The 23,824-nt window shown below is 40.2% G+C and overlaps 1 protein-coding gene across 1 annotated transcript in view; it reads left to right on the forward strand.

The window, feature by feature from the left end:
• Window positions 1-21,274, forward strand: part of PITPNM1 (phosphatidylinositol transfer protein membrane associated 1) — a 1,523,951-nt gene extending 1,502,677 nt beyond the window's left edge. Inside the window, exons 23-24 of the mRNA XM_044084149.1 lie at window positions 11,514-11,642; window positions 20,753-21,274. Of these exons, the coding sequence (XP_043940084.1) occupies window positions 11,514-11,642; window positions 20,753-21,046 (423 nt within the window). The 3' untranslated portion in view covers window positions 21,047-21,274. The remainder of the gene's footprint in view (window positions 1-11,513; window positions 11,643-20,752) is intronic.
• The last annotated feature ends 2,550 nt before the right edge of the window (window positions 21,275-23,824 follow it).

Raw genomic sequence — 23,824 nt, forward strand, 5'->3', positions numbered from 1 at the left:
GTGATATTTTCCCTTTCCTCACTGTAGTGCGATCTCAGATTTGGAATATATATTTATCGGGAGGTTTGTGTGTGTAGGGGGGGGGGGGTGCAGCCTCCCACAATAGGAAGTTTGAGGTCCAGTACGTTCAATATTATGAGCGTTCGCAATTTGTGTGATTTGCTCATATGATATAGACCCCCTGTTTTGAGCCTTTCTTCCCCCTTAATTTTATGTTTTATTTGTTTAACTAATCTAAGAGAAGAGAGGTACGTAACCTCTTGAATGCTGCTGCTGCCAGTGTTGGATCGCTCTCACTCTTAACACTCTCACTCACACACACCTCGCTTTCATGCACGTATTCACACACACAGACAGAACATAAACACACACACACAGAAACAGAAACATGCACATGCACATACTTTTTTCTTTTATATTTAGATTTTACACTTGCCAAACAGCAAAAGCGCTGTTTAGCGGGTGTAAAATAGTGGCTCAATCATTCTCACATTCACACACATGCACACCTATGCTCACACACAGACATAAACACATGCACACTTTTTTCTTTTTAATATATTTTACATTTGCTAAACAGCAGAAGCACTGCTTAGTGAGCATAAAAGTATGGCGGCCATTCCGTTTTCTCAGTCCAAGCTCCACAACGGCTTGATATGCTACCATGATGCGGTGGACACGTTTTTCAGCAGGCATTACTTGTACATTAATACCCTGCTGGAGAACACTCATTCTCCAATCAGGGTGCTGATGGACAGTAAGCCCATTCTCTAATAATCAATTACATTACAGTGCCCATGAAACAGTGGCAAACCACTTTGCAGCTAAGTCATGATAAAGGACACATTATTATCCCAGGGATAACAATTCAAAGGGGGATATTCCAGGGTGACTCTGTCACTGCTGCAGTTTTGCCTTCCCATTACCCCATTAAGCTCTCTACTTAACAGATTAGGTCATGGTTACAGTTTGGCTCCCAGAAAACAAAAAAGTATAAAGATTTCTCATCTTCATTTTGTGGTTGATTTAAAATTGTATAGTTCAGCAGATGAGGATATGAAAGCACAACTGTATGTGGTCAAAACTTTCTCATCATTGATTTTGATAAATATGTAAAAGTAACATTTAAAGCAGGAAAGCTGCAGTATGAAGAAAATATCAGTTTGGGACAGGAATGTGATATAAAGGAACTTGAGTAGGAAGGAGTGTATAAATATTTGGGAATTGATGAAGGATCGGCAATAAAACATGAACAAATACGAACAAAACTCAGTAAGAAATATTTTAGAAAACTGAAATTAATACTGAAAACAGCCCTGACATCTAGGACAAAGTCCACACTATAAACCAATTTGTTCTTCCTGCTCAAACTTACAGTTAGACTTACTATCGGATTAGTGGGATAGAAGAGCAAGAGAAATGATTCATGCTTATCAGCTAATATATAAAAAATAAGTGTATACCAAGATTATATACCTCTCACTCTGAAGAAGGTATGGGCCTCCTCGAAATTGATTATATGTATGTATCTGCAATTATAGGACTGCTTATACAGCTGCTGTACTCATCAGATCCAAACATAGTGAAAGTTTTGAAACATAAAGAGAACAAGACTAAGATGACTTCCCTGCTTAGTTTAGCAGAAAATGTGTTAAAAAAACAAAAGAAAGAATATAAGGAGCATACCTCTCAATCGTACCGAATTTCTCAACATTTACCAGTTTTGAGACCCAAATAATGGGGTGCCACAAATTTCTGATTGGCCTCCTTTAGTCCCATTTCTTTCCCGGCTTTTTTAAAAAAAAATTTTCCCTCGGCAATTTTTCGCTGATGTCACCACGTGCAGACATGCACAATGACGTCAGCGTCATGAGCAGCCTGTCAGAATTCGGCTGAGGGCTCGAGGGGTGTGACTGACTGACTCATTGGGCAACGATGTGTTTGAGCGTGCATCTCGGAGACTTGGACATATGCAGCAGCTAAGTTAAAGGCTTCTTTCAAATTACAGACTAGTAGTACAGAGTCAGCTAGTTAGTTTAGAGAGGGACTCGGGGACTGGACTGCACATTACAGGCAGGCTACAGTTTAGAGTCAGTCTGCGAGGGAGCAGCAGTGTTTTGTTTTTTTTTTATTTCTAATTAGACCCTGAGGTTTGACTTAAAGTTACAGTCAGTGACAGTCGGCAAGGCTACCCATCCCCAAGTAAGCCATTCGTTTGATTGTTTCAATGCAGCAGGGCACCAGGCAACAGCAGCAGCAGTCAGACTTGGGTCAGAGCGGTAGTGCGAGTGCGACAGGCATAAAATATTCTACTTCTCCTTCCCCCAGCTCCTCCTCTACCTCCAGGTAAAATGATTTAAAACAATTGCTATTTGATAACCAATGCTTGCCCTGTAGCAGCAGACTTTTTTTATTATACAGGCAGCTTATTCAAAGTGGTCTCTAGTTCAGCTTTCCAGGTCTCATCACCTGGAGATATCTTATTGTTCAACACAGATGTCATTCTGTCCAAACTGTTTTCAGACAGCTAAAACATAAATAAAGCAGGACTGAAAATGGAAAAGAAATGAAACTTATTTTTTATGCTTATTTCTGAGATTGCTCTATAATTAAAAAAAAAAATCTGATCCCTGGAATCCAGGACTGCACACGTCCATTTATTCATTAAAAGTACTAATGAAACACTAAGTTTGGCATACTGGACAGTACCATGCTAGTGGTTAGCATTATATTTAGCATAATTTCTAATGGTAGACTGAAAAAACGGTATTCATGAGTTTGACCCAACTCTACTGACTGTTTTCTTTTTATGGGTATTCATTAATGATCTTTTCTTATTTACTTGTTTGATTGTATAATCATACCAGAAACACTAAGTAGTATGGCTGTTTTAAAAAGTTAGAAGAAGTGGAAGAGAATATACATTTATATATAAACTGAACTACACAGCTATTGGCTATGTTACATCATCAACAATATTAGTAACAGAAATGAATATCAAACGTTATATAAAAAATAAAAATTACAGATGAGTAGATTATTCTCATTTTCTAAAAGAGGTTATTAAAACTATTGATTTCTGTTACACGTTAAGAGGGAGTTATAGCACTCAACTGCACAAATGTTCAAAGAATGTCTGAAATGTTTGGCTGAAGTGCCTTCTGTGCAGAGTGTGCATATCCTCCCTGTGTTTGTGTGGGTTTCCTTTGAGTGTTCTGGTTGCCTCCCAATATACAAAGATGTATCTGGAGTGTTTTTCCCCAGACCTCTCCTGAAAATTAGCTTCATTCCAAGTCGGACTTTCCTGGTAAATAAATGTTAAATAAAATTTGGGGGTTTCTGGCACTAAATAATGATAGCCATTTAAGTTTTAGTTTTCCTATCTTTTAGGAAACATATGGTAACACAACATTTTATTCTAGCAACTTTATAAGATTATACAATCAATGTTGAAAATGTGTCCCTTGTTTTGGGCATTTGTCCCCCCCTCCCAATAAGTTTTGGCTTTTTCCTGATTTCTTGTGCTGCACAGTTCTTCAGGGAAAGAGAAGTTTAGTGCTGCTTATGCAAAGTCTACTTGCACTGTTAGTAGCACAACAGGTAGTATACTTGCTTTTGCTGCAGAAGGGTATGGGTTCTACTCCCACAGTATGTAGATGGATTGCTGATACTGTACTGTGTTGTACTTTTAAAGGAGGTGGATGCTGCAGTCCTGAGAATGTCCTCCTTTGACAGAGATACCCAGTAACTATGAACCTGTTATCAGTTTACCATCTATTCCCTATTGAAATATTAACTAGCTTATCTTTTTAGTGTAACATAGGCAATTTATTCTTCAAGGGCAACAGGTACTTATTTGTAGATGTAACAATGAAATATAAAGTTGTTTGCTAGCAGCAACCTTTTCATTAGTTACAGATCTCTTTAATGTGGAATTATTTAGATGACTTTTACTTTTGCAGAGGTTGTGCATATTTACTGATACTGGTGGATTGTAGAAGTTTGAGTAGATTTTTATGATGGAAATGTTCTGAATTGGGCAGTTTTGTCATTATTGTTTCATGCATTTTGTTTCATTGCTTACTGGAAAAATGCTCAAAACAATAAATTTAAAACACCCCCTAACAAGTGTGCTGTGTTACACAAGGAATATAATTTAATACAGTCAGGAAGGTGTATCAAAGAACACATGTATTTTTCATGTGCAATGGGCCTATGATTTGAAAACAGCCCAAAAGTAATCTGTGTCCGCCGCTGGCCAGATACATTTTCTTTGAATGTGGATTTCAATGCTGTTTCAATGAATGTGAGCTTCAAGGTCAGAGAAGTTTTAACGCTAAGTCTATTAATGTGAGAATGTGTTGCTTTGTTTAGCAGATGTCTATTAGTGTTTTTGTTTTAAAATGTAAAATAAAAGTTTTAAATGAAATCCAAATAATCATTGTAGATGTAAAGCAGTATGCACATTAACGTGTTTATGGTAAATGGGGTGAAATAGCCAAGTAATGGGGCATTGGAATGGCTGCAGGGATACTCTGGGGTCATATTTTGGTTGTCTGTTCACTTTGCGTTTGAAAGTATCCCACAATTCCACTGGAGTGGGTGGGTTACATAATTATGTATGTAAATGATGTATACTTATGTATGTAAATTATATGTTAATCAGTGTACAGATTTGTACCCATTTTTCTTGGGCCTTTGTACAGATTTTTGATGTTTCCAGGTTGAGAGGTATGATAAGGAGAAAGATCAGAGGAGAAGGCAAGAAATGTGGAAAAGGCGCAAATATAATTACAAGTATAGAAAACACCTGGAACAACCCCATGCAGATCAGGATCTGATGCAAGAATGATTAAGGAGAAGTGAATTTAAACCAAAACATAAAAGGTTAATATTGGCAACCCAGGACAGTAGACTATGTACACACTGGTTTATAAAGTCCATTGAGCATGTGGGCGAAAACAGACAAATGCAGGTTTTGTAAAACAGAACTGCAAACAGTCACACATATTGTTACTGGGTGTGATACACTAATGGCAGAGGGCCTATATACTGAAAGGCATACTAATGTGGCAAGACTGTTGTACTGAGGACTGTGCAAACATTATAATACTGAAGGAGCTGAGAAGCACTGGAAACATAATCTAAAAAGCATTACAGAGAATGATGAAGTTTATATCACACGGGATCACCCACTACCAACAGTTCAAAAAATAGATGCGAGAAAACCAGGTAAAGTAGTCCATGAAAAGAAGACAAAAGTAGCACTGATGATTGAAATTGCTATACCCAGTGACTACACTGTCTTACATACAGAGAGACACAAGGTCATAAAATACTAGGATCTGCAGACGGAAACGAGGGTAATGTGGAAGAAGGATACCCAGACTGTCCATATATTAGTAGGAGCAATAGGTCTCATAAAAGGAATTTAGAGTCTTGTTTAAGTATGCCACTGATACATAAAACTCTGTATAGACTACAGAAGGAGTCAGTTCTGGTCACATTGTGGGTACTGTAAAGAGCACTTTTAGCTAGCATCAATAATTGAAACAATACTAATTTCATGAACTTTAATCATAATTTGACCTAGGAATGGGGTTCATTTCCATCATGGTATTAGAAATCCAAAAGACTTGTAGAAATTAAACCACAGTAATTTTAAAATTGCATACATTGTTAATTCAAGTTAGGCAAAGTTGAATAGGAGAAAGAATGGAACAGCTCCATTCATCGTTTCAACCCTAGTGCAAGTGTCTGGAGGAACCTGACATCAGTTCCTGTCTAGAACCAGTGTTCTCAGTTCAGCACTGGAGCACAACAACCCAACAACTCTGCACTGGCTGAAGACATTGGAGGTAACCCTGGGCTTCAGAGGTGTAGCCCACAGACACAATTATTATGTAAAATTTGCCTGGCTGTAGTCTGCACCTGACATTTTAATTGACCTGTAGAATAATGTTACTGTTGAAACCATTTTTGTATGTGTTCTTCTGAAAAATGTATTTGCCCTAGGCAAGGGCAGACCTACTCAAATATTTTGGGATTGACTTAGAAGGAGATACTTTTGCTTTTTCATTCTGATTACATCTGTAGTTGCCTCTCCAAGAAATGTATGTACACCAACATGCAATGGAGTATATTCCTTTAAGGCAACTACCAGGAGTAAAGTTTAAATTTTTATGAAGAACTACTTTCTGGACACTCATTCATTCAGTCATTCAGTCTTCTATATGTTTATATATCCATTTATTGGCTACCTGCAGAAGTAAAGCAGTAAGAGACACTTCAATTATTTAGAAACTGAAGGAACAACTATTTAAGGATGCCAAATGTTGCTTCTGTGACAATGGCTAGTCCTTAGCGTGAGCTCCAAGGACTAGCCAAATGCTGCATCTGTGACAATGGCTAGTCCTTGGAGCTCAGTCTCTAGCCACTTCTTTCTTGTAAAGTTATCCTTTTAGCAAATGTCCTCTGACTGAATGCCTACCTTAAATGTATATACTGTACATAATATCTCTTGTATTTATAATCGTAAATAACACAGAAATGTATTGCCTCTACCTTGTTACTGTTCGATGTGCACTCTGTATTTTTTTTTAGTCTATCTATAATTTTTTGTTTGTGTCTTGCACCATACTGCCTGGATCATGCGTAAAAAAAGGTCTGCTGACCAGTCCACTTACCTGGCTCTTAGATGGAAATAAATACATAAACAAATAAATATGTGTATTTATTTGTTTATTTCACAGTTGTTAACAAGGGCGGCTAGTCCACTGACCATTAGAGGAGGCATTATTGTTATAGAGTGTGTTAGGATCATGGACATGTTTATCAGTAGGGAGAGAATCTGAAGAAAAGGAGTTTGTAAATGATTATAGGTTCATAGGTTCATAGGTTCATACTAGGCTATCTGCCCTGGGGCAATTATAAGCCTAGCCCGATTCTGTATGGCTTACGCCACCCCTTGATTTGAGTATACTGTGCCCTTTTTAAGGTTTAGTTTACTGTGCCTCTGTCTAATAGTGACACGGGAGTAATCCCTGGGACAAACCTACGATCCCCCATCCACTTATCGAGATTCTTCTTGAAGAGATTCAGTGAGGTGCTCTGCCTCACATGAACTGGAATTCTATTCCAGAGTGAAGGGAGCCTCTGGGTTATGAACCTGTCCCTCCAGCAAGTTCTATTTATTTCTGTGCTAAGGTTCAAGTCCCTCGAGCGTGTGGCTCTAAGGGATTTAGATTTACTGAGGTGGAGCATGTCCATTAATTCTGGATTTGACATAGCTTTGTATGTCAGGCATAGATCTCCTCAAGTAGGCGGTATGCAACTGAGTAGAGCTGGAGTTTTTAACCGAGCAGCATATGGCATCTGTTTGAGACCCTTGATCCTCTTGGTGAGATACTTTTGGGGTCTTTCTAATTGCTGCAGGTGTCGGGTAAGGTACATCCCAAAAGGGGCATTGTATTCTATGATGGGCCTGATGAGGGATGAATAAAGGGGCACGATTACCTCTCTTGATCTAGATGTGAAACCCTTCGTGATGAGGTGGGCTATGTAGAAGGTCCTTCTAACCACTTTGGCAATGTGGTTTTCAAAGGAGAGATTGCTATCAACTTGGGTCTCCAGGTCCCTAATAACTTTCTCTGTACTTAATGGGTTTCCGCCTATGTGGTAATTTGTGGGCACATTGTTTTTGCCAAAGGGTATGACTATACATTTTTTGGCATTTAGCTTTAAACCATGGTGCTGGCACCAGTTATCTGTCTCTGTGAGACCTTTTTTTTTTGAAGGATGTTTGTGTCAGCTGGAGAGTTGATTATGGCGCCCAGTTTGCAGTCATCTGCGAACTTGGTGAGCCATAGTCCTCCCACATTTGCCTGTACCTCGGAAAAGTATATACCGAACAAGAGTGGTCCCAGGACAGAACCCTGTGGGACGCCACTTGTGACCGGTTTCGAGTCTGACATGGCTCCAGCAACTCTCACTCTGTGGGTTCTGTCTTTGAGCCAGTTTGCGACCCATCTTGTGACATAGGGGTTTATATTTAAGCTGGATAGCTTATCTATGATGCCCGAGTGGGGTATTGTGTCAAATGCCTTTGCAAGGTCCAGATAGGCTGTGTGGACTACCTTCCCTTCATCTATGACTTTGGTGACTGTTTCAAAGAAGTCAACCAGGTTCAAAAGGCAGGATCTGCCCTTGACAAAGCCGAACTGGGTAGGATCCAGTGTCTGTAGGTCCCCAATGTCTTTGTTTATGAGCACCATGATGATCCTCTCCATAGCCTTGCAGACTAAGCTAATCAGGCTTACGGGGTGATAGTTTCCAGGGTCCGTAGAGGCTCCACCTTTGTGGAGTGGGACCACTGTTGCTGTACGCCATTCTCTGGGCACATATCCTGTAGTGAGGCTGAGATTGTATAGCTGTTTTATTTGAGGGATTAGTTCCTCTTGTAGTTCATGTAGGACGCAACCTGGGACGCCATCTGGTCCCATGGAAGCAGTGTTTTTTGCTTTGGAGAGGGCAGCCTTCACCTGAGCATCTGAGATGTTTGGGAGGCAGCCCTCTGCCGGGATAGATACTTGCTCTTTTGGGGAGGGGTGGAGAAGTTTGCACTGAACCTGTCTGCCAGGATATTGGCGATGTCTGTGGGTTCAGTGTATTTTTGTCGTTTAGAATCAACTCAGAACAAGTCTGGGAGTTGCATCCCAGGTTTCTAACATAACTGAAAAAGCCTTATGATTGTCTTTGGTGTTCTGTGCAATTTTTCTCTCGTAGCTGGCCTTGGAGGATTTTATGAGGGATCGTAATTTTTGCTAGTACTGATCAGAGATGCCTTCCCTATTAGGGATTTTGCTCTATCATGTAGTAGCTTCCTCCTTCTGTTGTACAGTTTATTTATGGCAGGGGTCCACCAGACTGGACGCCTGCCTTTGGATGATTGGGTCTTGGTTTTGTTTGGGATAGCATGATCCATGCATTCCTGGAGATGTCCGTAGAATGCATTTATATAGGATTCTGCAGTTTGGGCTGTAGTTTCCACTGGCCCTGGGGCCTTGAAGGATTCCACTTCGGTTTTGAGAAGTGAGAAGTTCGCTTTTGAGAAGTTTTTCACTGTGGTTTTCTGGGCTGGGGTGGGGTCGGGATGTGGACATCCAGTAAAATTAATTTATGGTCTGATCTTACCAATGAGGGATATACTTCTGGTGTGGAGCATAGAGTCCCCATGTTGGTAATGATCAGGTCTAGTATGTTGTCCCCTCTTGTGGGAGTGGTGACTAGTTGTTCCATAGCATTTGAGTTTATAATTTCCAGGAATCTTTGGGCTAAGGTGCTGGGGCTTGAGTAGTGCTCCCAGTCAATGTTTGGGTAGTTGAAGTCGCCCAATATAATGGTGTTCGGAGAGATCTTCATGTTCTCCAATGTTTTCAGGAAAGCCGAATGGGATTCCTGACTTTGAGAGGGTGGTCTGTAGGATGCTATAAACTGAAAAGCAGTCTTGCCCACTGTTAGTTGCACATGGATGGTCTCCGATACTTCGTGCAATGCCACTAATCTGGAGGTGTGGATATCCTTGATAAATATGGAAACTCCCCCTCCTTTTGTGGTTCGGTCTGGGTTTTGGGGCCAAAAAGCATGATACGAGGTACAGCCTGGTAGTGCTGGGGTGCTGTCTGGAGCCTTGAACCAGGTTTCTGTCACTGCACAGATATCGATGTTCTCCATACTGAGGAGAGCTTCGAGTGCGTGCATCTTGAGGTTAAGACTTCTGGCGTTTAGCAGCATTACCCTTAGTTTCTTTTTCCTTGTGCTGTCTATGGGGGTGGGTTTGACTTTTGAGCCAAGGGTTATGAAGAAAAGGAAAGTGTATCACTAGTTGATGAGGTATTGTGATTACGGTGATTAGCTCTAGTGTTTAATAAGTTTATGAGATGACATACAGAATTCAGTAGCTTGTGCAGCTTGCTGATGCAGAGAAGTAGCCTAGGGCTGTAAGTGGAAGGGAATATTCTAACTTTGGAATGACGGTGTGTTTCACTGTAAACTATCTAGTTTCAGGAGAAAGTATAGCTGTGAGTTGTTGTGGGAGAACTGTTGCTGCACCTTACTGGTACGATACCTAGACATTTGTAAGCATAGACTTGAATAAGTTGTAGTACTACTGTGATGACATATTTGCAGTGTGACTTTGTTAGACCAGTCTATATGAGATACCGAACAACATACTTTTAACTCTAACAGAATTTACAGTTAGCTTGGTTTTGGTGAACCAGTTGCATGTCCTAAGGAGATTGTGTTGGTGTGCCTTCAGGGAATTAAAGTTGTTTGACAAATGGAGAATTGAAAGATTGTTGGTTTAAAGGATCACATTGAATTGGTTTAGGTCTTACAGCAGAGAATAAATTGTGAGTTAAGAATAGGGCCTAGGATGGACCTGGGGGATTGAGAGGGAAAGAAATGCATGTCCAAATTGTATGTAAAAAATCAATGGTTAAGGTAGTTAGAGAACCATTTGGTGGTGTTCTGCCCAGTATTTAGACTGTTAAGGGAATTTACAGTAATTAATTTATTTTATTTAACATTTGTTTACCAGAAAAGCCGCACTGGGACAGAGCCCATTTTCAGTGGAGACCCAGGGAGAAATGCTCCAGACACATGTTTTTGGAATGTGAAAGGAAACCTGAGCACCTTGAGGAAACCCATGCAAATTAAGGGAGGACATGCAGACTTCACCCAGAAGGCACCCTAGTTAAGAATCAAACCGGAGAACTTCTTGCTGTGTGTTGACAATGCTAATAACTGCACCACTGCGTCATAATGCTTTTTAAGGTCTGTGAAGATACAATTGAAAAGGAGGCAGTCTCAGCATCTATTTGGTATAACTGTTATCCCTTAACAATGTTTGTATTTAACCTCTAACACTACTGCTCTTAGCACACATATTTTCTGTGGTCCAAAAGCTTAAAATAGTGGAATATTAGTAGCCAGTTCACTAATGTTAGTGATTGTACCTCACGCCTGCTTTAGAAATAATTCTGACATTCGAGGCAGGGACGAATTAATAAATACTGCTGTTTTAATTTTATTTCATTAAGTTTTATTACTAGCATAACAGTTAATACTTATGAAGCTGTCAAACCAGGAATTCACCTACATTCCTTAAGTAGAAACATCATCTCTCCCTAAAGCTGGTTGAGCAAGGCTTAGGGTTATCAAATAAAAAAGAATAAAGGGCTAAGTGCTTAAAATGCAGAACCTTTCTTTAAGAGCAGCCACAGATGGCAACATCAGTAACAGTCATCTTGCATTGTAAGGTAAATATATACACATTAATGCAGCTATGGGATTACCCAAAGATACTTTTTGTTTATGCACAGCATTGCCTAAACAGTAACAACACAATATTGCATGGTCTCTGCATACATTTTTTCTCAATCCTGGTAGAACAAACTGTAGTATCAAGTTCTCATTAAAGTAATGGGCATTTTGTTTCATTTTTTTTGAAGGCAGAAATGAAGATCGAGGCAGCTTATGGTTCAGCTAAGGATGTCTCCGTTTACAGTTCATTGGGGCTCGCTCCGAATCAAGTTTACATTGTGGGTCGTCCATCTAAGAAGTTCCAAAATCATTGTCAGGTACTTTCTCATTTGTAAGTTTAATATTTAGTAGGTAAGATGAAATGTTAATGTTTTTGGCTTAGTTGGTGGACTAAGTTCAGCTGCTTGTTAATTAGATACTAGAGGGCAGTAGTTCCTAGTAATTTTATATTATCTAGATGACTGGCTCCTAACTGCCCCAACCAGGAATTGACTTCTGCAGACAAGGGACTACTTGCTCCATTTGTGTGTTCATCTAGGGATTTCTGTCATTTACAACAAATCTCAGCTTACACCTGTGCAGAGCCTGGAGTTCATAGGTGTGTGTCTGGACACAGTCAATCAGATAGCCTCTCTTCATTCTACTCAAATGCAGACACTAAGGTCATAAGTCAAGAAGGTGATTCAAAGTTCCTCTCTTCCAGCCTGGTTAATTCTGCAAGCCCTGGGATCAATGGTAGCAGCTATCACTTCTATTCCTCTGGCTGGATTCCACATTTGAATTCTTCAATGGACACCTTTAGTTCTCCAGTCGATTCTTCAGCATCCACTGAATGCTCCAGTTAAGATTACATAAGCATGTAAAAGATATCTTCTTTGGTGTATTCATTCAAACCAACTCTGTGAAGGCTGCTCATTTGTTCTTCCCCTTCCCACAACCACAGTGACCAATGATGCCTTCCAGTTGGGGGAAGCACTACTTGAGAAGGACAGTCCAAGGTACATGGTCCCACAAAGAGGCCAAGGTGCATAACAGTGTCCTGGAGATGAGAGCAGTCCTCCTAGTATTGCAGGCTCCTGCATTCAGACTGACAATATGTCAATAGTCTGGTATACCAACAAACAGGGTGGAACCAGATCTTACTCTCTTTGTCAAGAAGCAGTGAGAGTGTGAAAATGGGTGATCTTTTCTGGTCACTTTATAATAGCAATGCACATTTCAGGGAAATCCAGCATGATTGCAGACAAACTAAGCAGGTCCACTCTTATGCTTCGCTAGTGGTCTCTGAATGTCAAAGAGCACAAATGTAGCAGGTTCTTTGCCCTGATCCCTCCAACAGGGGAGTCACCGAGAGATGCTCTAGTCCACAATTGGCCCTCCTGTCTTCTTTATGCTTACCCACCATTACCCCTCATTCCCAAATTTCTACTGAAAGCATTCCAGCTGAAGAACACAGTTATCCTAATTGCATACTTCTGGTCTCGCCAGATCTGGCTCCCCTTCCTCTGACCTCACCTTCTACATCTTCCCTGGATGCTGGATCCCACTCCAGACTTTCTGTCTCACCTGACAGGTATGACTCATCTGGACATAACAGGCCTAAAACTGACCACATGGTTTCTCCAATTCCATTGATTGCTAGACATTCCATGATCTCCTACCCTGTACATCATATTTTGTTATTTTCTCAAAAAGCTACTACCAGAAGGATTTACAAAAGTAATGGAAAAAATTCATTTTCTGGGGCCCTTAACAAGGACCTGGACCCTTTCTCTGCACCTGTGCTATCTATCCTTGAAATCTTAGCTTCGGTTTCCAATGAAGGAGTGAGTTTTTCAGCTGTTAAAGTACATTTGGCTGCTATTTCTAATTTCTACCTCATTGGTAAGATCTGACCATAAATTAATCCCCAAATGAGCAAATGACTATCCCAACAGAGTGTAGCCTCCCTGACATCACAGATGCACAGGTGAGAGCTGCCCTCTCCAAAGCAAAAAACACAGCATCAATGGGACCGGACGGTGTCCCGGGCTGCGTTTTACATGAGCTCCAAGAAGAACTGAACCCTCACTTAAAATCACTGTTCAGTCTCAGCCTTACAATAGGATATGTACCCAAAGAATGGCATACAGCAACAGTGGTCCCACTCCATAAAGGTGGTGCCACAACTATCGCCCTATAAGCCTAACTAGCCTGGTCTGCAAAGCTATGGAGCGTATCATCATGGAACTCATAAACAAAGACATTGGGAACCTCCAAACACTGGATCCTACCCAATTCGGCTTCATTAAGGGCAGATCTTGCCTCTTGAACCTGGTCAATTTCTTTGAAACAGTCACTAAGGCCATAGACGAAGGGAAGGTAGTCCACACAGCCTACATTGACCTTGCAAAAGCCTTCGACACAATATCCCACTCGGGCATCATAAATAAGCTCACCAGCCTAAATATCAACCCCTATGTCACAAGATGGGTTGCAAACTGGCTTAGGGATAGAACACACATGGTCAGAATTGCAGGTGCCATGTCAGACTCTAAACCAGTTACAAGTGGCGTCCCACAAGGCTCAGTCCTGGAACCTCTCTTGTTCGGTATATATTTCTCTGAGGTACAGGCTAACACAGGAGGACTATGGCTGACAAAGTTTGCAGATGACTGCAAACTGGGGGCCATAATCAACTCAGCAGCTGACACAAGCATCCTTCAAAAAGGTCTCACAGAGACGGATAACTGGTGCCAGAGCCATGGCCTAAAGCTAAATGCCAAAAAGTGCATAGTCATTCCCTTTGGGAAAAACAAAGTGCCCACAAATTACCACATAGGTGGTAATCCATTAAGTACGGAAGAAGTAATTAGGGATTTGGGGACCCAAGTAGATTGCAATCTCTCCTTTGACAATCACATTGCCAAAGTGGTTAGAAAGATATTCTATATAGCCCACCTTATCACGAAGGGGTTCACATCTAGATCAAGAGAGATCATTGTGCCCCTCTACTCATCACTCATCAGGTCCATAATTGAATACAATGCCCCATTTGGGATGTACCTTACCCGACACCTGCTACAACTAGAAAGACCCCAAAAGTACCTCACCAAGAGGATCAAGGGACTCAAACAGATGCCCTATGCAGTTAGGCTAAAGAAACTCCAGCTCTACTCAGTTGCTTACCGCCTACTCAGAGGCGATCTGTGCCTGACATATAAAGCCATGTCCAACCCAGAATTAATGGACATGCTCTACCTCAAGAAATCCAAATCCATCAGAACTACATGCTCCAGTGACTTAAACCTCAGCACAGAAATAAATAGAACATGCTGGAGGGACAGATTCATATCCCAGAGGCTCCCCTCACTCTGGAACAAAATCCCAATCCATGTCAGACAGAGCCCCTCAATGACCCTCTTCAAAAAGAATCTTGGCGTTTGGATGGGAGATCGTAAATTTACCCCTGGGATTTTTTCTGTGTCTCTGCTAGACAGAGGCACGGTAAACTAACCTTAAATGGGCTATCTTCTGTGACCTACTATACAGAGGCACAGTAAACTAATCTAAGAAGGGTGGCAAAAGCCAAACACACTCTGGCTAGGCTTGTAAATGCCCTAGGGCAGACAGCCTAGTATCAACCTATGAACCTATGAGAATAACTCTACCTTAGCTTCTTCTAAACTATGTAAAGCCTTTCTTAAGGGAGCCTTTTTGCTTAGACCACTGTTAAAGGGTCCTACCCCCCCCCCCTTGGGATTTAACTATAATGCTTCAGGCCTTGACACAAGCTTCCTTCAAACCTTCAGCCAAAGCAAAACTAAAAATGTTATCCTGGAAAACAATTTTTTGTCTCTATTACATCAGCTAGACAAGTGTCCAAACTCTAGACTCTATCTACTAAGTCTCCTTACTTGTTTTTATCACAAAGACATGGCATCTTTGCAAACAAATCCCTCTTTTTTGCCTGAGATAGTTTTTGAATTGTATATAATCCAGGTCATTAATCTACCAGTGTTCTTTCCCAACTTTTCAAATAAGGGAGAGTATATGCTACACCTTTTGAATGTACATAGGCAACTTCACTTTTATCTTCACAGAACAAAAGACTTCAGGAAGGCTGGCCAACTATTTTGAGCAAACCAGTATCCAGAGTTACATTGGCCAAATGGTTAACTCAGTAAATCTCCTTTGTTTATGGCAAAAAAGATTTATCCTTGACCAAACCTCCTAGAGCTCATTCCACTATGTCTATGGCAGTTTCTTCATCCTTTTGGTCAAGGGCTTCCTTAGATGACATTTGTGTAGCGGCAGGTTAGACTAATTCTCACACCTTTATTGCTCATATAACAAATTAGATTTGATTTCCATGAACAGAGCGGCCTTTAGCTCTGCTGTACTGCTGAATATCCTTCCATGAGGGCCTCCCAAGGTTACAGCAGCTGGGGACTCAGCATCTACTCCATCAGTGGAGGAGTGAATGAAAAGGACAACATCAGATAACAAAGTTATGTACTCACCATAATGTTCCATCTGTGTTGTCCATTTTCATTCTTCCTCAACTTCCTACCCAAATGCCTTTACAAACATATGAGCATGCAAAATGGATGACAGAAGGAGGCTACTAATCAGTTTTGAAGGTAAACATTATACAGTTGTCCTATCCACATTTCACCCCTTTGTTCCTTGCCATCCTGATTCCATCCATGGTTTGTTCTGCCCAGCCTAGCAGTGAAACTCAGGGTCCAGAACCCAGTGTGAAAAGTTGTTTTAAATCAGACTAGCCATCCATAGCATTATCGTAGCCTGTCCTTGGTTCCAACTCCTCATTCCACACCTACCCTTTCTGAGGACTCTGCACACCCATTACATCTTCTTAATGACTCCCTTTCTGCCAGTATATGCACTTATTTACCTGTTCGTTAACAAGGTAGGTTGGCTGGTCTAAGGACCCTTTTCTACCATACTCTGTCCAGTGATGCAAGAACATATATGCATTGCAGATCTATAGCAGTTAACTTATGAGAGATGGTAATATTGCTGCTGTTATAGACTAATCACTGCTGAAATGTAATAAGTTGCTTTCTGATTGACTACCACATTCTTTCTGCTTGTTTTATATTGCTCAGCTTCACCCCCATTGCATTTCATTTGTCTGGGCTGCTCTGAGCTGCACAGCTCTATTGCTAAAACCAGTTGTGACCTAATTTCATTGGATTTTACTCAATACCAGTCCCTACCTGACCAGGAAAGTGCATGTTTTGTGGTAATTTTGTTTTTTTATCTAAGACAAAGTTTTACTGCTTTGTTAATTTTTGGATACAGCTTGTCTTGTTGCCTAGAGCTTTAGAGACATTTAGAATACTACTGTAGTAGTTACCTGTTGACAGAAAGAAGTATTGCTGCTGTTTCAGGCTTTTAATCATTGCTGGCTTTCTAATAAATCATTTTCTGATTGGCTGCTTATATTTTCTGTTTGGTTTCTATTGCTCTTCGGTGCAAACAATCCCACCCCATTTGGCTGGACTACTGTAAATTGTGCTTCATGTAGTACTGAGGCACTGGACACTACATGCATGCAGGTCTTTGGAACTAAGCTGTGACTATAGTCTTAGTGTCCCTATATTATTCCCCTTACACATTACCCATAATCCTAACTTGGTATTACCTGGTTGCTGTACTAGTTCCTCAGTGCTGTTAATGGACAATGTGCAGCATCAAGCTACAACTTTTTCCACATGGCTAACTAAGTACCACTTTGCTGCACTATGCATCATCTTAGCCCCTTATTTCAAAATAAGCAGTGGAAGGCAGGGCCTTGCTGATATGAGTTGGGACAGGACTAAAACCTGTATGTCTTCATACATTTCTGTATACCATTAACCCCTCTGATGCATAGCAAGTTACCCCTATAAAATTAAAATTCTCTAATCAGCTCATTTGACACCATCTCACTATCAACTCACAGGATGCTGAAATCAGGGTATCACAGGCTACTTCCTCACCCTGTGTTGTCAGTCTGTTAACACTAGATACCTTGAGGAAGTGTTCAAAGTGCTTAATGCTCGCTGACAACCATTTACATCTACCTTTACTATAGTCCACATGTGAGAGGTACAAAGACCTACTTAAGCTGGAGGCTAACCGCTAATCAAAATATGCACACAGCATCCATGAGGTTGTCACTGTCGATAAACAAACTACAGCTGCATGCCAGTCATCTAAAAAAACACCTAAAAACAGGCCTTCTTTTGCTGAGGTACTTACAAAGTCTCTTGTCAAATCTCAGAGGCATCCAGGGTGAAGGCCTGACCATCAAACTCCTCAGAAATATAATGAAACTTCAAATATTGCACCTTTATCACCACTCATCACAAACCCTTCTCAGAGGTGTCATATTACTAATCCACCTGTATCCTTAATGCATTATGGGCCAGCCAAAACACAAGGAAATGTCCTAATTATAGGTAATTCCACAATGAGTTACAGACACTCCACTTGGCAGACTTTGTAAAGATAAATGTGATGGTGATCTGCCGCGGAGGTGCCAGGATATGACAGATGTCTAGAGCACTCAAGTTCCTCTACCCCAAAAAAACCTATGACATGGTCACTGTCTATGTCAGTGTTAAATGGCTTAACTCACTGCTTTCTACAAGATTATACTGTCAGGATAGCAGGGCTCCTGTGTATCCTGTAAAAGTACACTTGTCTTCAGAGGAGGCTTCCTATACTCATGAAACAAGTATACTCCTCACTGTTTTCAACATCAATTTGTTAGAGTCCTGGTAAAGGTGCTTACATAAAACTGTAGCAGCAAAGTGGCATCTACAAGCTCACATGATTTGCTAAGCATGCCGGTGAAATGGTCAGCATGGGATGTGTCAAGCTGGTTATTAAGGAGTGTTTGCAAAAAGTTATGAAAAAATATAGCATATTTCCATGTGTATATTAATAATGCAAAAACAGTGTGAGACACTTCCTGGGATTCATAAAGGTCACAACTAAGTGTACACTTTCTGTATTCAAGAACATCCCTTCCACATTGCTTGTGCTATCTATTCACTCAGAAAGACTACACTAAGTGTAGACCTAGCACAAACTTTGCGGCAACTTTTAGGAATCCCAGCCACTGTCTTGTTGGGGTGGTGTATTCAAACAGTGGATGTTAGTAAAGATCCTCTTTTTGGTAAAGCAATTATGACTATTTTATATATATATATATATATATATATATATATATATATATATATATATATATTTATATATATATATATATATATATATATATATATATTTATATATATACACACACACATATATTCATATCACATTAATTTAATAAAAGCTGTGGAACCTACAGGTGAGCAAACGGTGCCATCTTATACAAAACAATAAGGTACACAGTGTTGCTTCTGACGATTGCCATCTAACACAAATTGTTTTATAGAGTAATATTGTTTTGTAATATTGTGAAATGATTATATGCATAATTTGTATAGATTTGGCAATGTCACAAAACAACAGTATGCTATACCCTTTTGTTAGACACCAATGGGAACAGGTAATCAATTCTTTCACTGATATCTTGAATCTGTCTTGTCCAGTAATATGGATGTAACCCTTTGCTTCACCATAACGCTAGCATTTTTGGCAAATAAAATGTAGTTTTTCTTTCATAAATCTGCAATATAAAATCAGTATCTGCAGACAGACCTTTGATACCAACACCAGTATATAGCCCATTATCTACTAAACAGCACACATATTTTACATGTTTTGTAACGTGCACCATTTATCAGATTTTCTAAACCTAAGGAAGTGGGTTTTCAGCAAAGAATTTTGGAAAAAACCTCTCAGTGTCTTCCTGGAAGATCTCATTAAACAAAAGTGTTAATTAGCCTCATGCTGTTCAGGATTAAACAAATTAAGATGTATATCCACAGATTAGATGAAGAGAGGCATGACAGAGCTCTCAGATTTTACAAGGTTGACATGAAGGTTTTACACTTTAAAAAGTCCAGGGTGGACAAAAAAGCTAATTGTGAAGTCTGGGTATTATGAATTTTCAAATAAAATTTTGTATGTATATAACTTTCATTATTACTTTTTTGTTTTTACCAGTCTTTCAAATTATCTTATGTCTGCATATGTACATGCTGAATGAAGAGTGATGTTCAATTACAGGGGAGGAGTAAAGAGATATGGTAATGTCTTTGGATCTGAAGGAAATATCCTTAGTAACCAGCTGGGCTAAACAGAAAGATTTCCTAATGACCATGGATTCATGGTGGTTAAAGAAGAGCTGATTGCCAACATGTTTGGCCAGGTCTCTGATAACTTTGTCAGTTATGTGGGGGTTATTGGGCATGAGAAAGTGTGCTCCTGTTTAATGAAATATACAACACTACACTTTTCAGCCATTAACTTAACTAGGTTGTGGTACTGTTTGTACATGTTAGTCCCACTTGTAGAATCTGGGAGTCACCAAAAGAATTAATGATAGCTCCAAGTTTACAACTGTCAGCAAACTTAGCCAAAGGCCTGTGATGTCAATGCTAATATCAGACAAGTACATACAGAACAGAAGTGGCCCTGGTTCAAAACCATGGGGGTGGGGGCATCACTGGTAACAAGCCTTCTGGAGGAATGTGCAAACTCCAATCTTAATTTGCAGAGGTCTGTCTGTAAGCTAATTTGCTATCTATTGGGTGACATAAAATTGGATTATCTATGATGCATGAATGAGGAATGGTGTCAAAAGTGCTGACTAGGTCAAGGTAAGCTGTGCATACTGACTTGCCCTTGTCAAAAGCCTTGGTGACTTTTTTTTAAGAAAGATGACTAGGTTAAACATGGAAGATCTAACCTTCACAAACCCAAGCTGACTTGGATCAGTGGATTTTAGGCTGCCAGTGTCTGCGTTTATGAGGTCCTTAATGATGCATTCCATTGCCTTACAGATAAAGCTGGTGAGGTTTATGAGTTTATAGTTTCCAGGATCACCTTTTTAATAGGATGACCATCACAGTTCAACAAGCCTAGGGCAAAAAGCCAGATGAGAGGCTGAGGTTAAATAGATTTTGGAGTGAGTCAGTGAGAAAGTGGGTTGAACTGGCAGGAAGCACCCCAACATTGTCAGGGCCCATAAACTTAGTGTTTTTTTACCTCCTAGAAAGCCTTTAGGACCTTTTCAGTGGTGATGCTTGTAAGGGAAGCCAGCATGGATTGGGATTTATAACATTACGTGGTATAGTTAAGATAAACACACTGTAAAAAGAGGAATTTCCTCAAAACAGAATGTTTTGTTAGGTTAACCTTCATTACTATATTGTAGAATGCGTAACTGACAAGAATGAGGTGAAAATGAGGTAATATAATTGTATTTGAAAGAGAAATGTAATTCTTATACAAATTCATTAGTCATGTGCATTTTTTTTTTTAGTTCCTTTCGGAAGGTTATGTGGCCCATCTTGCACAGCTGGAGATCACAAAGCATTCCCATGCAAGCAAGAGTAGTAGTCGATTTGTCATGGGCAAAGTTAGCTTTGGACGCCCTGTTCAGACTGAATTCCTGCGGAAGCAAAGTCAACTTTTCCGTTCCCGGCACCCAACAGCTCCAGACCGGAGTGCTAGCCAGCTGGAGAAGGACGGAGAAACTTGTAGTGGCAGTGGCAGTGGCAGCAGTGTGAAGTACAAGTCACGGAGTGTCAGTCTGAAGCTGGACAATGACGTATGAGGAGAATATCCGATACACTTTGTGAGTGGAGCATAGTTTTAAGGCTGTCATCTGTGGGCTTTACTGCTACCATCTGCAGACACTTCTGAACAGCTTCAGAGAAGGAAGCCGACGAAGTAAAGGGGCAGCAGTTTGAGTCACGTTTGTAGCTAAGGGCAGTAATAGTGTCAGCACAATCATTTCATGTGCCATTACCAGTATAAAAAAATTAAAACATTAACAGTTACAGTTTATGCTGTCATTTCTTACAGTAATCCTCATTTTCTCCATTTACCCTTCAGTATCATTGCATTCCCATAATTTCTTTACAGCAGTGTGTTGCCATTGGCAATTTTTGTTGCCAAACTATTAAATTCTCCTGCTGCTATATTTCACACACTTCTGTTCAGCCCGCACTTACAATGAAACTCACTGGTAATGACAGGGCCGGGACAGTGCTAAGACTTCCCCACAGCAGAAGCCTATCATGGCTGCCATGACTTATGTACCTGAACCTCCTCTCCTGCAACTAGTACTCCTGTACAAGCAATTAGAGCAATACCTTTGTTTGGTGACAAGGTATTATTGCCCATCGTAACTTCTAAAGCCTGTGTTGTTTTACCAGTAATTACTGTGAAACCTTTATGGTTCTAATAGGGCTGTGATATTGTTGGAAGTTTCCTCAGTGACCACTCAATATCATATCTTGTTCCTAGAACTATACCCACTCATTTCATGTACTGGCAGCCCATGTAATCTTGTTGATTGAGACAAAGCTGTGACACTTCTGAAAATGTATAAGTACACCCCACTTCATTAACACCTGGTGTCGATCCTGCAGTCTCAGGCCCAGCATCTCTAACACTGCAGCACAGCATTACGTGACATAGATGTATAATTTCAAATACACTTTTCCATTATACAGACTCAGTTTTTGAGGGCAGAACACCACATTTTTCTATGGTCACTGGTTGCCTTGTGCTGACCTTGTTTTCACTAATTTTCTTTGCCAGTAGCATTTGTCCCACAATCACAAGCTGACATACAGTACTGGCCCTGTTCTGCTAACCACATTGTTCTGGCAGATAGTGTGTGCAGGCTGGCCCTGGTTTCATTAGCCCTTTTTCTGACCACAGGGTAGCACTTTGCTTTATATTTGCAGGCTGCAGTGCAGTGCTGTCTGTTTTTAGTAGTCCTTTGTTATTGCAGATGATAGTCGCTCCCATATTCACAAGTTCCTCTGCAGTGCTGCTCCTCTTTTAACTACCCTTATTCTCCCAACATACAGCACTTTGCCATTATACATTGGTGACCTGGTTTATTCTAGTTCTTATTCTTTCTGCAAGGCAGCATTTTGCTTCACATTTGCAGGCGGTCATGCAAAGCTGTCAGTGTTTAATAAGCCGTGTTGTAGCATTTTTAACTGTATGAGCCTGCATTGTAAAACTCACCCTATCCTTGCTTGTTTTCCCTGAAGATGCACTTTATTCTTCATATGCAGGCTGTGATATAAAGCTTGCATTGTTTTTGACATTTTAACTAGCTCTGTCCTTACTACAAACATTTCTGTCATCATGTGTACCAAACACTGCAATGGTGATGACGTCACTGAAATCAGCATCAACTTCCATGCTGTGCATATCCCTAGCTGAGATACTACTTTCACAGAGTACGAAGTCTCACTAACTTTCAAAAAGTACTCTCAGTTCTCCTAACCTGAAAATGAAGAGGGTATAATGTACCAAACTATTAGTAGTGATGGTCCATATAGACCATGGTACAAGTAAAGACATTTACGTTAACACGGATGCTGAATGGACATGAATCCCTAGCATAGACTTTACAAAGCTGTGTGTACATATGAAAGTCAGCTCATGGAGGTCTGATTAATATGTTGTTGTCGATGGATATTTCAGCATTTCTGAATTTGTTTCTTCTACTAGTACAGTGTTATGATCTTGAAGGACTTCTGCAGTAGATTCTGTTCTGTGTGGATAGTTCTGTTTTCTGAAAGGTATTTTGTTTGTTACTTGTACAGTATTATGTTTGAAGCATGGACCTAATGTTTCAATAGGTGCTGCCAACCTGGTTTTATGAGCTCCATTGATTAAATGGAACATGGACTGTTCTGGAAGTAGGCCATAGGCATCCAAAACTATGTATTCTTGTTTTCTGGAAAAAAGACTGTTGTTATTCCCAAGGTTTCTGTCATTCTACAGCAATCTGAAGAGTATGAAACTTTGAAATGTTAAAGAATTTAAAGGGGTTTCTTTCCCCTTTTTTGAGGGGGAATATGAATGCTTGCAGAAAGGTGCTAGAGAGATGTTATTGGTTGGGCTGCATTTTCAACATACATCAGAGGTCATCATAAAACAAAAAAAAAAAAAAAATAACAAATGCATATATAGTCACATTGTCCCCTGGATATCATGCCTTCCATTCATGGAGTATGCCAATGTACCCACTTTCACTAGCTGAGCAAAAGGCAGAGGAATTACATCTGTTTCTCTGTTGGATGTTTAAGAATTCAATCTGTGATCTGGTCCAGGAAAGTAAACCTTAAGGAAGAAAGTTGACAAGCAGTTTCCTCTGGATGTTTTACTGATGGAGTTACAATGTTCAGAAACGGTTGCAAGGAAATGGGGAAAAATGGGAAACTGTTATAGAATTCAAAACTGTTGTTTTTTATGCCATCCTGTAACAATTACAGATTTGTTTAAATTTATGGCTAAGCTGTGAAAGGAAATATAGACACTTGTAAAATAACAGTCCCAAAGAAAACATTGCAAATCGATCTGA

Source organism: Protopterus annectens, chromosome 9.part0, assembly GCF_019279795.1.
Source record: "Protopterus annectens isolate FY-2018-M chromosome 9.part0, PAN1.0, whole genome shotgun sequence".
Lineage (NCBI taxonomy): Eukaryota > Metazoa > Chordata > Ceratodontiformes > Protopteridae > Protopterus > Protopterus annectens.